Below are 16,128 nucleotides of genomic sequence, written 5' to 3'. Positions count from 1 at the left end.
GAAGAACAAATCTCTTAAAGAGCATCCATATTGATAAGACCACTTCGATCAGTGTATATAGAAGTTTCTTATAAGTTTGCAAAAAAATTAATTTTACTAAGCATCGATTGTTAAATTAGATGTTTTAGATTTCTTTAAAAATCTGTTTTGTGTCAATTTGTGATTGGCTGGAAAGAAACAAAAAAAAAGAAAGTTTCATTTTATTTGTTTTGTTGTCCGATTCTCTCTCCCGTCTCTCTCTCTTATGTTGATGGCCAAAGCTTCCAAGAAGAAGAAGACATGAGAGGTGAGACAATCGAATAAGCTGGTAAGAGATTCGACGTTATCCTGTAAGAGAGTCGATCAAACCCAATTCGATAGATTTGGTGTTAAAAAGAGACGAATCTGAGAAAATTGGGGAATTTTAAGCAATCCTCTTTTGTGTTTGAGTCTTTTCGTTTATCGCCCAGTTAGGGTTTGTTGTGGTGGAGCTCTATTTGATGTTCTGATTTTTTTTTCACAAACGATTCAATGGTTGGTATGATTTTAAGGCAGATGGATCGGTTTGTAATTTGTTAGGTTGACCCTTTGCAAGAAGAGGATGGTCCGATGATGAAGACAATGAAAGGTAGTGTCACTGGTTTTGGTGCTGTGATGATTTAAGGAACCATTTTAACTACTTGGAAAGATGTTCCAAGAGTCGAGAGAAATGTGGCTTATCAGAACATTGAAGATGATGGGAATCCACAGGCTGACTTTTGCTGCCATTTAAGGTATTTACATCGGTGTTGAACAGCTGGTTCAGAACTTTAGGTGCAAGAGGGATTTTATAATGGTGCTATTGGTGGTTTTGTGGCTGGAGCTTATGTGCGTGGTTATAGAGGTAATGGTGTTTCTTCTTGTCTCATAGTTTGTTACTGTTTTTTCATTGTGTCAGCGAAAACCAGCGTCTCTATGATTAAGTAAGTAGTTTATAATTGATTTGGTTTCGGGAAGACCATTAGAAGTTGCTAGAAATAGAATTTTTTTTTTCTTTTTCTTCTTTCCAACCAAACATTAAATTAAAAGAGAACTTCAAGGTTAGTTGCCCAAACTGGAGGAAAAGAGTTTGCAAAAAAAGTTTCAGAAACTAAAAATTTTGAAGAACGTGCAAGATAGTCTGCCCTCACGTTTGACGTCCTCGGAATCTGGATCATAGTGAAGGAGGGAAAGGAAAGTTCGAGAGCGTGAAAATCTTCCAACAAATTTGAGAAGGCGGGCTAGTCTTCTGGAGCCTGCACCATCGCGACTAGCTCTGAGCAATCTGACTCAAAAATCTGACAGTCAACACCCACCGCCAGGAGAGACTCCATAGCCCAGATCAAGGCTTGTAACTCCGAATGAAGAGGTGAAGGACTGGGTCTAAGGCTTCGTGCTCCCAAAAGTAATGTCCTATCTTCACTATTATAATACCACCATCCCAGACCCACAAATAGGTATGAACCTTTCCAGGAACCATCAACATGGCATCGGGGACAAGGATCCCGTACCTCCAAGCTTGGCTGAGAATCTAGGTGATGCAGGTGATTCATAGAGAAGGACTTGGCTTCCTCCCACAATAATTTATCATTGGCTACTGATTTATAATATCAAAGCATTATGTAGTTCAATTCATAGGTTTTAGGAGCTAAGTAGTTACTGAGACAAACAACAATATTGAGTGGGAGTAACAAAGGATTGTCATATATGTTTTTTTTGTATGGGAAGAACTGAATTGTTCCTTGCTATAGATTTGTGCATTCTTTTGTTGCTAAACTCCATTGTAAGCTGGTTTATTATGGTGACATTTGTTTTCCTATATTACAACAAGGAGCATCCCAAAAGCTATAGCTGTAGGTGCAACTCTAGCTATAACCTCTAATTTGATTAATTATGGAGGTCAAACCACAAGAGTAGACACTCGTAATTTTACGGTTTGATTAGGATCTTTAAGATTGGGGAAATGGTTTGTCTTCATGTAGTAACAGTAATAAACCGAGAAAATATCACAAGCTTCGAACCAGAGGATTTCACAAGGAATGTTATGAGCCGCTATAACAGCTGGAACCCATAGAGTAAACAACATATAGATAATGCAAGCGACTCTGCGGGCAAATCGGGGTCTCTAGGATCATCTTTAGGCAGACCATCGAAGAAGAACACAAGGTCCACAAATCTATGAGTTTCATCGGTGGATGAGAGGCGGCCACAAGATTGTTTAGTGGTGGCGAGAGTGAAGTGTAGGTTGGTTCATGCAAAATGTTCGGCGAATTTGAGCATCGGATTGAGGTAACCTTATTAGAATGGTAATGCTACCATCAGAACATGTGTCTCTTAAACATCAATACTTATTATGTATACTAGTAATAATTCTTTTTAATAGTAATTTATTTAGTGGTATTTGTTGATTTGTACTTGAAGGAGTCTTAGCCGCTTAGAAAACTTACTATTACACAACAACCTTATCTTGTTTTTACCATCTCCTTACATATTTATACTACTAGGTTTAGGTTAATTGTCATTTGTCCTAAACCACAAAATATTGCTGAGCCCATTACACATAATTGGGCCTAATTGATTACATGGCCTAATGGCCCTTTTTGCTTAACCTTATTCTTCTCCTTTGTTCTCCCTACGATCATCTTCTTCTTTCTTCCTTTGCCTCTTCTTCTTGGTTCTTCTACATTTGCTTATGAATCTCTCTGCTCCTAATCACCTCAACATCTTCTTCCTTCATTGTCTCTTGTTCCTTATTGAGCAAAGGATCAACTTCCAACACTCCCTCTTGATCCTTATGCTCAATCCCCAAAATCTGACCTAAGGAATTGATTCCCTTTGTTGCTGAAACTTCTTTGATTTGGTTCCTAATTCCTGGTCCTATGCCTCTCAGAATATCAGCATAGCTCACTGGTCGGTTCTCTTGCTCTCTCATCATCTTTATCTTTCCAATCTCATCAGATTTGATATGATTCTTCATTGTTCTGGATCTGGCTATTGGATTGATTTCTCTTATGCTCTCTTTAACCTTGACTGAAACCTGATGCTTGTTCTTGTTCTGCAGGTGCTCTTGCAAGTATTGCAAGTCGTCGATCCCTTCTGCAACATCTACAAAACTCACAGGTAATTTATCTTTTTCCCTCATTGTTTCATTCTTTACCTTAGTAATCTTGATTGAGTTTGACCTAGTTTCTGATCTGTTTCTCATCATGATTGATCCCTTGTTCTTGTCATGAGTTTCTGTGAATTGAGGCTTCTTCTTCTGCATGTTGGTCTCATTGCAAATCGAATCATCATCCTCCAAGTATCGTAAGTTTGAGTTCTTCTTTCTTATCTCCCTCTTTTCCTTATCTTTCATAGCTTTAGTCTTCCTCTTGCTTTCCTTTTTATTTTCTCTTTGAACCCGATTCCTCTCCAGATTCTTTAGCTTCTTCTTTTCTCTTTTGAAATGATTTAGTTCTCTCTCTTGTAGGTACCTTTCAGCAGTAACATAAGTGATCTTCACCTTTTTCCATTACTCGGGTGAGTTGTGAATCATGCCTCATATTTATTTCCTTGACCTCTTCGCATCTCACTATAAGACTTGGATTACTTCCCTTGGGGCTCTGAATCTTTGATTCTTTAATTCACTGAAAATGTGGTTCTTTTGCAGGTTCTCCCTCTTGAGTCTTGCTCGAACCAGTTATCATTGTACACTCTGTGGTTACTATGTCGTGAGTCTTTCCTAGAGCTACCTCAGTCTTACCACGAGCATTCTTCACAGTCAAGCCTGCTACAACTCCAGCGGGTCCATTCTTCCTATCAGTTAAGTTTCCAAATGCATTTGATACCTTTTGTTGCTCTGGAATCTGACATGTTTCATCAACTTCTTGGTAGACATGCTCAGTTTCCCTTATGAAAGTTTCTGCTCTACTTTGCTCCTTGAGACCAATACCATCCTCACTTGCATTCACCCTTGGTTGGTAAGTCATATTCTCAGTCCAGTCAGTTTGATTATCAACTTGTTGATTATTGACCTCTTGTTCTACACCCTCTACCATCAAGTATTGATGGATTTCTTGTTGTTCATTGCTTGATTCTCCCTTAATCACACGACTTAGGGATTGTTTTTCTACACTCTCCTGCAGGTCAACAAGTTCTCCAGTTCCATATTCTTCTCCATAATTTCCAGGTTCTATTTCTGCTTTCCTCTCTGATGTCTCTCCTTGCTGTTTTTCTTTTTTTCAATTTTTGGAACTCAATTGAATAGCATCCATCTGTCATGGGTGCTTCAAATAACTTCTTCCCTTCTTGATTGGTGATTATGCATCCTGATTCATTGAACATAATTCCATAACCGTTGTTCATTAGCTGAGGGACACTTGGATTGTTGTGTGCCAAGCTAGGCACAAAGAGGACATCCCTTATTGCCCTTTTTCCCGTTTCAGTCATCACTGTGACTATACCCTTTCCTTTTGCTTGAATAGCATCACCAGTGCATAAGCCCACCTTTTTCCTAGTGCTTTTGTTTAACTGTGAGAACCAACTTTCTTCTCTAGCCATGTGACACGTAGCTCCACTATCGATCAACCACATATTTTCATTGCTTGTGATTTGGTCATGAATTGCTGTAAACAACCCTTCCTGTTGGTCGTCTTCTTCATGGTATTGTTTGTTTATTGGTACTTGACCTTGTTGTTCAGCTTGAGCTTGCATCTGAGTTTGATTGTGCTTGAGTCTACAGTCTCTAGCATAGTGTCCCAGCCTTCCACACACAAAACATCCTCCTCTAGGTTTGAATTGCTTGTTTTGTTGTGTGGTTGTTGTCTTGTTTATGTTGTAATAGCATTCTTTCTCATTGTGATTGTTTTTCTTACATATGGTGCCCCACTTTGACTGAGAAGAATCCGGTCTGAATGTGTCTTGTGTACGTTGAACATTCGTAACTTCTGAAACCTTGCTGCAAACGCTCCCTCAACACTCCCACTGTTCCTATCATCTAATCTTTTCTCTTGACCTTGTAAGGCATTGACTACCTCCGCCACTGTTATGGTTGAAAGATCCTTTGTCTGCTCTATAACACCCACGTATGAGTCAAACCTCTCTTGCAAGGAGCACAATATCTTGGAGACAATCATGCTCTCAGGTAACACTTCTCCATGAGTTCTCATTTCATTTCCCAGCTCAACTACTTTCTTAGTGAACTCGACAATGGTCTCTCTCTCATCTTGTTTCAGATTGTAAATGTTGGCCCTTAGTCTCCGCAGCATTATCATGGAACCTTTTGAGTCTCCTTGAAATCTCAGCTTCAACACTTCCCATGCTTCTCTTGACGTTTCAGTCACTGACAGGTAAGTGCTGAAGATTTCTTCAGTAACAGCACTAAACAGTAGTTGTAATGCTGTTTGGTCTTTCATTTCAAGTTCCTCCCACTCCCCTAATTTCTTTCTCTCATCTTGTACAGGTGTAGCTAGCTTAGGCGATTCTGGAATTCCCTCAGTTACTATCTTCCACAACCCTTTAGACTTAAGGATTGGCTTCATCTTAATGACCCATAAGCTATAGTTGTTTCCATCACACACTGGAACCACTAGTGAGTTCTGTATTTCTATTTAAAGACTGTTTTTGAAGTTACCTTTTCTTTTCTTTCTCTTTTCTTACTTTCTGCTGTGTTCTAATGAACCAGCTTGTGCCTTTGATTTCTTTGTGCAGATCTTCAAGATTCCAGGCCACCAAGACCATCTAGCTCTGATACCATGTTGATTTGTACTTGAAGGAGTCTTAGCCGCTTAGAAAACTTACTATTACACAACAATCTTATCTTGTTTTTACCATCTTCTTACATATTTATACTAATAGATTTACTGGTTTAGGTTAATTGTCATTTGTCCTAAACCACAAAATATTGCTGAGCTCATTACACATAATTGGGCCTAATTGATTACATGGCCTACTGGCCCTTTTTGCTTAACCTTCTTCTTCTCCTTTGTTCTCCCTGCAATCATCTTCTTCCTTCTTCCTTCGCCTCTTCTTCTTGGCTTTACGCTGTAAAGAAAACGTATGATCGGAGTTGACACATTTCAATTTGCATGGCATATTCTGGTGCATGTTTCTTACACATTATCTTTGAGATAGGCACATGTATTTGCAATAGGAAAATTCTTCTTATTTATTGTATACAAATTGTTTTCTATATCATTTTTTGATATAGATAACCAAATATTTAAACCCTTTTTTTGATGTCATCCTTGCGGACGGATACGCTATTTCTCAACAAAATTATTAGAATTTGTTTTAGTTATTTGTTATTGATAAATGATAAGCTATATATTAGTTGATTTGATCGTTAATATAATGGGACCATGGTCACATTCGAACTGAGAAAATGGTGAGTTTCGAAAGACTTTGGCCGATTATGTATACATGCTAAAGAAAAAATGTTTGTAACAAATAAAATATATATATTTTACAAGGTTTTACTGTAATTATAAGACGTGGCAACAGAAAACAGTTGTGATCATACGTGGGAGATGTGGCGGGCGCGACGAACATGCTGCGACGAGTGTACGGCTGCATGCTGTTTATCCCCCACCATTAAAACAAAAAAGTTGTTCATTAAATTGCATGAGAAGGAGAAAAATTACTGATTGGCAATTTTTTCTTTTATCTTCCACCTGCATTGTAGACAAGTAGGATCCTAAAAATACTAGCCATACTTAAAAAGTAAATAAATTTCTTATTAATCCTGTTTAAGATACTGCACATTCATTAAAAAATGATTGACAGATCCTGAAAATTGAAATTATTATTTCTTTGGAGGTAGCTGAATTTCCCATTTTCATAAACTTAAAACTTTTGATTTAGCTTTCTTTTTCCATCTTTAACTGTTTCAGATCTTGGATGCTTGGATGACTCACCAATTTCATATTTTGATAATTCACCAAATCCAGAATTCTTTAAAGCTTTTGAATTGCTTTCATGAACATCAAATGGAGTTACATTAGAACCATTTGAGGATTGCATTCTCAGCTTTGATGCATGAAGAGGAATTGGTACTGCAAAGTGCTGAACATTTTCAGCTTTGAAATCTTGAAAGTAAGGACTAACAGGAGCTAATTCCCCTGGGTTAGGAGGAGGAGTATCCATTCTTGAAGGTTGAGAGATTGGTGATGGAAATGATCTATCCGATATATGAGACTGAGAATTGATATTATCTTTGTTTGACTCATCATTCTCACCAACTCTATTCTGAACAAGTCTTTCTGAAATCGCAGGATTAATCCTATTACTCGAGGCTGCTGAAGAAACAGACAAAGATTCATGTGGTGAATCATTCTATAACAGTTGCTATAGATTCTCCTAAGCCGCTCATATTGAAATCTAATCATTGCTGTTTCTCCAGATCTAAACCTGATTCTTCGAAAGAACCTAAGACAATCAGTAATTCCAAACCTTATTCTTACTCTGATACAAGTAATTTGAGTAGTTGTTGCTTCATGGAAATCGACAGTCACTACTTCTTCAAGTCTTTCAGCTATAATTGTCATTGTATCATCAGTAACATATGGCAAAGGGATACCCCGAATTTGAACCCATAGCTCAATAGTAGATAGACGGTCTTCTGATATGCTCAAATTTACCCTAGAGTTACTCTCTCAAATTAAGAGGTCACTATAATACTTAGGGGTCGAATTCCACAGAGACTCAAGATCAAACACAATAAATTATAGAGTTTTGTTATTACGCTAAACAAGATGATTTAAATTAAAAAGGCAATGCAAAATATTAAATAAAACTGTTGTAAATTCAGAAGATCAAAAAGTTAGGTCTAGAGAATTTCTCAGGAAGTTACAAAATATTAAATCAATAATTAAATAGGATTCAAACAATTAAAATCAGATCTAGAACTCTAAACAATTTTGTAAAATAAATCAATTCTCACTGCAAATATTATCTAAATTTAAAACCAGAAAATCCAAATCTATTTGCAAAATTCTAGGTTAAAAATCAGCTTTAAAAATAAGTTTAGATTGTTCACAAAATTACTGAATCAAATCTCTTTGCAAGAAGAAATTTTGCTCATCAAAAGGTTTTATCAGGAAAATCAATTATATTCTCATATCAATTTATTTTCCTAGGTTATTAATTCTAGATGGCCAATCAAGGATTAATATGAAGAACAACCTATGATGAAGATCTAGAAAGATAATGAATCCTAAATAAACAGATCTAATAAATCATAAAATCCCTGTGAAAAACCCTGAACCTAACAAGCAAACTACTCAGACATATTCAATGAAGAACAAAACATAATTCTGAATAATAAGCAATTGAGATTAAAAGAGTAAAGAGAGAGTTTATGAATTCTTCTCTCAAAGCAGTTCAAATCTCTCTCCTAAAAGCTCTCAAAATCTTACAGGGTTGCAGAAAATAAAACTTGCTAGAATAAAATTTTTTTTTGGGTTTTCTAAAACCCAAAATACTATTTATATGTCCTAAAACACGTCAGGGACTTGTGTTGCAAATATGGAAAACTTTGGACAACTTTGTAAAACTTCCAAATTTGTGATTCTTAATCGGCTGAAGAGGGTGTCGACCGATGCTCCTAAGTGGTGTCGATCGATGCCCTTGTTTTGATCCGAGTCCAAATTGATTCTTTGAGATTTATGCTCCAAAATGATCCAAATTGCTCCACTTTGCTCCTTCTGTGCCAAAGTCCTAGAAAATCTGCAAAGACTCAAAAACATCCTAGAAAACAAATCAAAAGACTCAAAAAGACTCGTTATATCATGGTTAAAAGCCACAAAAACCATGATATATCAACTCCCCCAGACTTAGTCTTTGCTTGCCCTCAAGCAAAACAGAAACTTAGCCTGTGAAAGAGGTTTGAAAACACAGAAACTCATTTTCTCTCTAAGGTAATGCCATGATCATCCAAACCATAATCCATATACTTAGCAGATAAATCCAAATCGAACCACCATGTACTTCTCCGTTGAAATTCATAGCATCCCAAATTCAAACCAAATTCCACTACTTCCTCCATTAAGCCTTCATCGGTGGTTCTCATCAATTTGATCAATGTCAAGAACCTTCTAGACTCATTCCCGTACTATACCATAACAAGCAAGATATATCTTTTACAACATGTGGTATTCTTCCTCTCCCCCAGACTTATTCTATTCTTATCCTCCTTTGAGCTTTGCTTTGTTTTTTTTTTTTCCTATTCTTTTTCTCAAAGTTGTAGGCGAATAATGGGGTCATCGGTAATTTACCTATCCTTCGCTTCCAAGCTTTGTGTGATCATTTGACTCAAGAGTAGAATAATGAGGTCACATGTAATTTACCTACCCCTCTAAACTAATCAAAATCATCTCATCTTTTATTCTCTTTTTTTTAACTAACCTCTCAGGATTTTTTTTTTTTTTTTTTTTTTTTTTTTTTTTTTTAACTTGAATAAGGGAGAGGAGTACTATTTTCTTTTGAAATCTTACTTGTCAGGTATGAACAAGGAGTCAAGCTCTATGAACATCAATCTCCTTGATGAGATAAAAGAAAAGTGCAGAAGTTACCTCAGGCTTTTATGGATTATGTTGGAAATTTGGATGTCTCTGGTTGACTGGTCAGCCACTGGATTTTTCATTAGTCGGAAAAGTGGATTCAATCTGCAGCATTAATCAACCAAGGCAATACACCTAAAAAGAAAAGTCATAGTCCCCAACACAATTTTGAAAAATTTGACTCAATAAAAACAAAAATCGGTTTTGACACACTAAAAATAAAAACTATGTTAGTAGTTAGTACTAACCTCCCCCAGACTTAAACGACACTGTCCCCAATGTTATCAAGTAAGAGGAAAGCTAAAAGAAACAAAAACGTATTGAAAATTGTAAGGAAAAGATGAACTGTTTTCAGGTTACCATGGGGCATCGACCGATACCATTTCAGTGTCGATCGACACTCATCACGAATGGTGTTTTTGGCCGTAACTCCTTGTTAGTTGCAAATAGTTGTGTTGATTGATCAATCCATGGATGATTATTCTGTTAAGAGACACTCACACACAAGTTAAAAGCAACATGATAGATAGATAGTTCATAATTTCAAACAAAATTCAAATAAAAACTGACTCAATGCAAAAAGAAAAATGACTCAAAAGGAAAAGAAAAACCTATAAGTGGGTTGCCTCCTACTAAGCGCTTGTTTTCAGTCATTAGCTAGACCGCGTTGAAGCTCAGGCATCGGGTGGATCAGAACGTGGCAGTGAATGCCTCCCATAGCATGACCTCTTCATCCAAGGTGGTGTATAAGCAGTAGAAGAGTGAGGTCTACCAAGGACATAAGGAACATGACCAGGGTGGGATTTTGGGATGGGTTTGCTTCTTTTATGTCCTGCAAAATCATCAACAGAAGAAACAAGCGCTCTACGATAATCTCGTGGCTTGGTTAACTGCAAAACAGTTTTTGTACCTTTGAAAGCCTTGTTGATGATAGGAGGGGGTTTGGGTGCAGAAGATGTGTACCTTTGCCTTACCTGAGGACTATGGAGTGTGGAATGGGGAGGTTTCTGTTTGGAAACAGGTTTCTGACTAGGAGCAACTGTTTTGGACAAGTTCGGTCTCAGATGTGGAGGGGTGTCGACCGATGCTAATGTAGCATGGATCGATGCTAAGCCTGCAACTCGAGTAGCAGAAACTTTCTCAACAGAAAAAGTCTGTCCATCAATAGTAGGAGCCCTCCTAAGCTTATCCATCTCAAAGTTCATACTCAAACCTCCCACATTCAATGTTATGTGGCCCTTCTGTACATCTATGATGGCACCTGCTGTAGGCAAGAAAGATCTTCCTAAGATGAGAGGGTCGTTAGGCTCTTTATCATACTTCAGCACCACAAAGTCAGTGGGAATCATGAAGTTTCCAACCTTAATTGGAATATCCTCTAAGCCACCTTCAGGAATTCTTTTGGATCTATCAGCTAAGATAAGAGCAATCTGAGTTGGCTTGAACTCTGTCATCCCTAGTTTCACAGCAACAGAATGTGGCATCAAGTTAATACTAGAGCCTAGATCACAAAGTGAGTGAGCAAACCGTTCTGCAGAGATAGAGCAATCAAGTACAAAGCTTCCAGGATCTGGTAATTTCTCTGCAACTCTACACTGAATTATTGCACTCACTTCCTTAGAGACAACCACATCATGCTTTCTCTCCTTCTTCCTCTGTGGAGGCTGGTTCAAAAGAACTGCACTGACATCCTTGGTAAGCAATGCTCCTTCCTCAGGGCTCAAACCATTTGATACCATTCTCTTCACATACTACTTAAGAGGTGGTGAAAGCTTACTGCATCAATTAAAGGCATCTCAATCATTACCTTATCCATAATTGCCTTGCATCTAGCTTCCTCCATCTCCTGCTTGGACTTTCTTGGCTTAGAAAAAGGAATCTTAGGTTGGTATACCCTCTCAACTGCTGGAACCTGAGATTTTGCAACTTTGGGTTCTGTCTGAGAGAGGTGTCGACCGACACCCAGGTGGTTGATTTTTCTCCCTATTCTGCAGAAACAATTGCACCAGCATCTTCATCTCTCACTGATATGGCATTGCAAGCATGCTTGGGGTTTGACTCAGCTCTTCCAGGAAGAAAACCCTCTTGTCTTTTAACAGACCCAACAGTCTGTGCCACTTGACTCTCCAATTTCTTAACATGTACATTCAGTGCATCAATCCTTCCAGTAAGTTCTGTGTAGACATTATCAATCTTCCCATTGAATGTCACTGTCATATTCTCTTGTCCCTGAAGAAGCTGCTCAAGCATGGCCTCCATTCTATTCTCAGAAGGAGTTTGTGGATGTGGAGATTGATAGGAAGAGTTCCCATAAGTCCTTGTGAAGTTGTTCCCTTGTTGCTGCTTCTGTAAATCAGGCTTACGAGTGTAGCCCAAAGAGTTCCCACTGTAAGGCTTGTTGCTTTGCTGATTACCGAATCTTTGCCTTGATACCCAGCTCCATACACATAGTTGACGTTCTCCTCTGTATTCTCTGCCTCAGGCTCAAATGTCTTAACCTCAGCAGCAAATTGAACTGGCTTCTTATCCACTAGAAGATTGTGAACTGAATCCAGCTTGACATTAACAGAAGCTAGCTGTTTTGAATCAAATCCTCCATGCAATCTCTTCCTTTCAGTATCTGCTCTCTTAGTGCTATTGCTGGAAGCCAAATTCTCAATCAAAGCTTCAGCATCTTCTGGAAATCTTGTCTTGAAGTTCCCATGACTTGCAGCATCCAAAGCTAGCTGATATTCCCAGTCAATCCCTCTGAAAAAGATACTCAACAGCTGCACTCTTGAAAAGCCACAGTGTGGATAGTCCCTTTGATATGCCTTGAATCTTACCCAAGCTGCCTTGAAAGCTTCATCTGGTCTTTGCCTGAAGGAGGACGGCTTGACTCTTAGCTCATCTGACATGGCATCATCATAAAAGTAGTTGAGAAAAGCCACCTTCACTTGTTGCCAAGATGTCAAAGATCCAGCTGGCAACTGTTTTTGCCATTGAGATGCTTCTCCTGCAAGTGAATATGGGAAAAGCTTGCAGTAGATGTAGTATTCAGTTACTCCATTGGCCTTGATACTGGTCACCAAGTCTTCAAAATGCTCAATATGGTCCTAAGTCTTCTCATTTGGCAGATTAGAGAAGGGTCTTTGTCCAACTAGCTGGAAGTAGGCAGGCTTCAGCTCAAACTCATTCCTTGGGAATGGAGGTGGAACAATTGCAAAGCGGTTTTCATACATCAAATCAGCTCTGTTGAAGTCTGCAATAGTCCTGATCAGATCCCGGTTTTGATCCTGTCTTCGAACTGGGTTATCAACGTGGTTGGCAGCTCCACGTCCGTTTGCTGGAAGGGGGTGTCGACCGATACCCCGATGGTGTTGATCGACACCATCGACCTGTTTGTCAACTACAAGAATTTGCTCGTTTCTGACAGCAGCCTGCTCATTGACAACAACAGCTTCAGCAATAACCTTCCCTTCTGCATCAAGCTTTTGGCCATGCTCATTGCGCAAGTGGCCCTCTTGATCCCTCAAAGCACCATCCGCATCTGGTCTCAGTATGATTGGGTTGACCATCTTTGCTGATTTGGCTGCTTTTGTGTTATCACGCTCTAGTTGTCCTAACTCTTGGTTTGTAAGCTTAACAACTAGACCAGTAGGATTCTTCCTGGTATTTGGCTTAGGCATGTACCTGAAACACACAAGAGAAAAGAAACAAAAGCGTGTAAGTAAAATATAAAAAGAAAAATTTAGACGAAATACAAAACTCAAATATAATGGCGTTGTTGTAGTATAGTGGTAAGTATTCCCGCCTGTCACGCGGGTGACCCTTGTTCGATCCCCGGCAACGGCGCCAAAATTTGATATGCTCAAATTTACCCTAGAGCTACTCTCTCAAATTAAGAGGTCACTATAATACTTAGGGGTCAAATTCCACAGAGACTCAAGATCAAACACAATAAATTATAGAGTTTTGTTATTATGCTAAACAAGATTACTTAAATTAAAAAGGCAATGCAAAATATTAAATAAAACTGTTGTAAATTCAGAAAATCAAAAAGCTAGGTCTAGAGAATTTCTCAGGAAATTACAAAATATTAAATCAATAATTAAATAGGATTCAAACAATTAAAATCAGATCTAGAACTCTAAACAATTTTTTAAAATAAATCAGGTCTGTGGATGGAAAACCAGCTGTGGATGGGATGGGAAAACAAGGGAACAAGGCTGTGGATGGAAAACCAGCTGGCATTGGTATAAGACCAGCAAAGATAGGGATGTGGGCTCTCCCGAAACCGCCGGCTAAACCGTGAAGGTCCTAAGTTGGAACTGTCAGGGCATTGGGGTTGATCTGACAGATAATTATTTGGGTGATTTGTGGAGGAAGCATCGACCAGATATTTTGTTTTTATTAGAGACAAAGAAATGTTTTTCTTATTTACAAAAATTTCAATCAAAATTTGGCTATAATAAAATGTTTACTGTTGAACCCCGAGGGGCTAGTGGTGGTTTGGTTTTATTTTATAAGGATGAAATCAATCTTTCTGTTCTATTTCATAATGATCGTATAATTGATACAAAAGCTGTTCTTGATCATCAATTGGTATATTTTTCTTTTGTTTATGGTGACCCGGTTCCCAAACATCGCGGAAAAGTGTGGGATAAATTAACGGACATTGGATCTTTTCGTATTGATCCTTGGTTTATTATTGGAGACTTTAATGAATTAATTGGTAACCATGAGAAGCAGGGTGGTGCCCTGCGGTCAGCTAATTCCTTCAAACCTTTTATCTCAATGATTAAGGATATTGGGATGCTTGAATTTCCATGTTATGGGGATCAATTATCCTGGCGTGGGAATCGGTGTAATAATCAAGTGATTCGTTGCCGACTTGACCGGGCTTTAGGTAATGAAGACTGGCACGCCCTCTATCCCAATTCGAAAGTAGAGTATTTGGAGATGATTGGTTCTGATCATAGTCCAATTTTAGCAACTTGTTTGACGGCAGTCCGGAGGAGACAGAGACAATTTCGGTTTGATAAGCGGTGGTTGGGTAAGGAGGGCTTGGCTGGAGCGGTTGAGTCTGGTTGGAATCGGGCACGGAATTTTAGGATTCCGGGTTTTGTTGATAAATTAAGGAATTGTAGGAATTCGATTTCCTGGTGGAGGAAAAATAATGTCAGTACTGGCCCATCAATTATTTCTTCTTTGAAGACTGCTCTGCATGATGCGAAGATGGATGACTCGGTTTCGCTGGAAGATATTCGGGGAATTGAGAGGAAATTGAAAGAGGCATACCGGGATGAGGAGATTTATTGGCAACAAAAGAGCAGAAAATTTTGGCTAAGGGTTGGGGATAAAAACACTTCATATTTTCACGCATCCACTAAACAAAGGCGGGTTCGGAATAGGATAATTGGTTTATTTGGTGCCAATAACGTTTGGGATGAATCAGCGTCGGGTATGGAACATATAGCTACAACATATTTTGAGGATCTATTCAAGAAATCCAACGGTGGAGGTATTTCTGAGATGCTACAAGCAATTGATCCGATTGTTACGGCAGGTATGAACAAAGATCTTATCAGGGATATCTCGGAAAGGGAAGTCAGACAAGCTTTGTTTGCTATGCATCCGGAGAAAACTCCAGGTCCTGATGGGATGACAACTTTGTTTTTCCAAAGATTTTGGTCTTCTCTGAAAGGGGATTTAGTGGCTCTAATTAAAATGTTTTTTCGCACTGGCAGTTTTGATCCGCTTCTAAATGAGACCAATATTTGTCTTATTCCTAAAGTGGATTGGCCTCAGCGGATGGCGGAGTTTAGACCTATAAGATTATGTAATGTGAGCGATAAGATTATTTCAAAAGTGTTGTGTTTCCGTCTGAAACGTCTATTGCCTCGTTTGGTTTCAGAAACTCAATCAGCTTTTGTTTCTGGACGGTTAATTACTGATAACATCCTGGTGGCTCAAGAGATGTTTCACGGATTAAATACTAATAGTAGGTGTAATTCGGAATTTTTGGCATTTAAAACTGATATGAGTAAGGCATATGATCGGGTAGAGTGGGATTTTCTGGAGGCGGTTTTGGTCAAGATAGGATTCGATAGGAGATGGATTTCGTGGATTATGTGGTGTGTATCGTCAGTGTCGTACCAAGTTCTTCTGAATGGTCAGCCCAGAGGTTTTATTAGACCTCAGAGGGGGTTACGACAAGGGGACCCTCTATCTCCATATTTATTTATTCTTTGCACAGAGGTCTTGATAGCTAATATTAAGAAGGCTGAAAGGGAGAAAAAATTGACGGGTATTACCATCGCCCGTGGTAGTCCTACTGTCTCGCATTTGCTGTTTGCGGATGATAGCCTGTTCTTTTGCAAAGCAACTGCCCAGGAATGTAGGACGGTTATGGATATAATCGGTACCTATGGCAGAGCTTCAGGTCAAGAGGTCAATCTGGCTAAATCATCTATTATGTTTGGCAAAAAGGTTACTCTGAATATTCGATCCCAGTTAAAGTTAGTTATTGGGATTTCTAAGGAGGGTGGCATGGGTTCTTACTTGGGTATTCCTGAGAATCTTCAAGGATCGAAAACTAAGGTGTTTAGCTACG

At 38.6% G+C, this 16,128-nt stretch overlaps 1 protein-coding gene across 6 annotated transcripts; it reads left to right on the top strand.

The window, feature by feature from the left end:
- Positions 1–2,657: 2,657 nt before the first annotated feature.
- Positions 2,658–5,944, top strand: LOC104760531 (uncharacterized). Of its 6 annotated transcripts, XM_087498640.1 has the most exons (11): positions 2,658–2,907; positions 3,059–3,117; positions 3,232–3,303; positions 3,467–3,516; positions 3,647–3,798; positions 3,871–3,956; positions 4,122–4,165; positions 4,878–5,119; positions 5,211–5,324; positions 5,438–5,566; positions 5,686–5,944. In XM_087498640.1, the coding sequence occupies exons 8-10, from the start codon at positions 5,023–5,025 to the stop codon at positions 5,536–5,538; spliced, it is 312 nt and encodes a 103-aa protein (XP_087354766.1). In that variant the 5' UTR covers positions 2,658–2,907; positions 3,059–3,117; positions 3,232–3,303; positions 3,467–3,516; positions 3,647–3,798; positions 3,871–3,956; positions 4,122–4,165; positions 4,878–5,022; the 3' UTR covers positions 5,539–5,566; positions 5,686–5,944. The 6 variants fall into 6 exon arrangements, with proteins under 6 accessions (XP_087354766.1, XP_087354765.1, XP_087354770.1 ...); XM_087498639.1 differs by lacking the exons at positions 2,658–2,907; positions 3,059–3,117 and having other exon boundaries at positions 3,166–3,303; XM_087498643.1 differs by lacking the exons at positions 2,658–2,907; positions 3,059–3,117; positions 3,232–3,303; positions 3,467–3,516 and having other exon boundaries at positions 3,664–3,798; positions 4,878–4,900; positions 4,999–5,119.
- Positions 5,945–16,128: the final 10,184 nt, after the last annotated feature.

This window comes from Camelina sativa, chromosome 18 (genome assembly GCF_030686135.1).
Source record: "Camelina sativa cultivar CO46 ecotype springtype chromosome 18, ASM3068613v1".
Classification (NCBI taxonomy): domain Eukaryota; kingdom Viridiplantae; phylum Streptophyta; class Magnoliopsida; order Brassicales; family Brassicaceae; genus Camelina; species Camelina sativa.
This window is presented reverse-complemented; position numbering and strand designations above follow the sequence as displayed.

Bases quoted from the DNA above. Each gene is read 5' to 3' on its own strand.
- LOC104760531 (XM_087498640.1), top strand. From the start codon at position 5,023: ATGGTTGAAAGATCCTTTGTCTGCTCTATAACACCCACGTATGAGTCA. The intron at 5,120-5,210 runs GTAACACTTCTC...ATCTTGTTTCAG, and splicing joins GGAGACAATCATGCTCTCAG to ATTGTAAATGTTGGCCCTTA. The intron at 5,325-5,437 runs GTAAGTGCTGAA...CATCTTGTACAG, and splicing joins GACGTTTCAGTCACTGACAG to GTGTAGCTAGCTTAGGCGAT.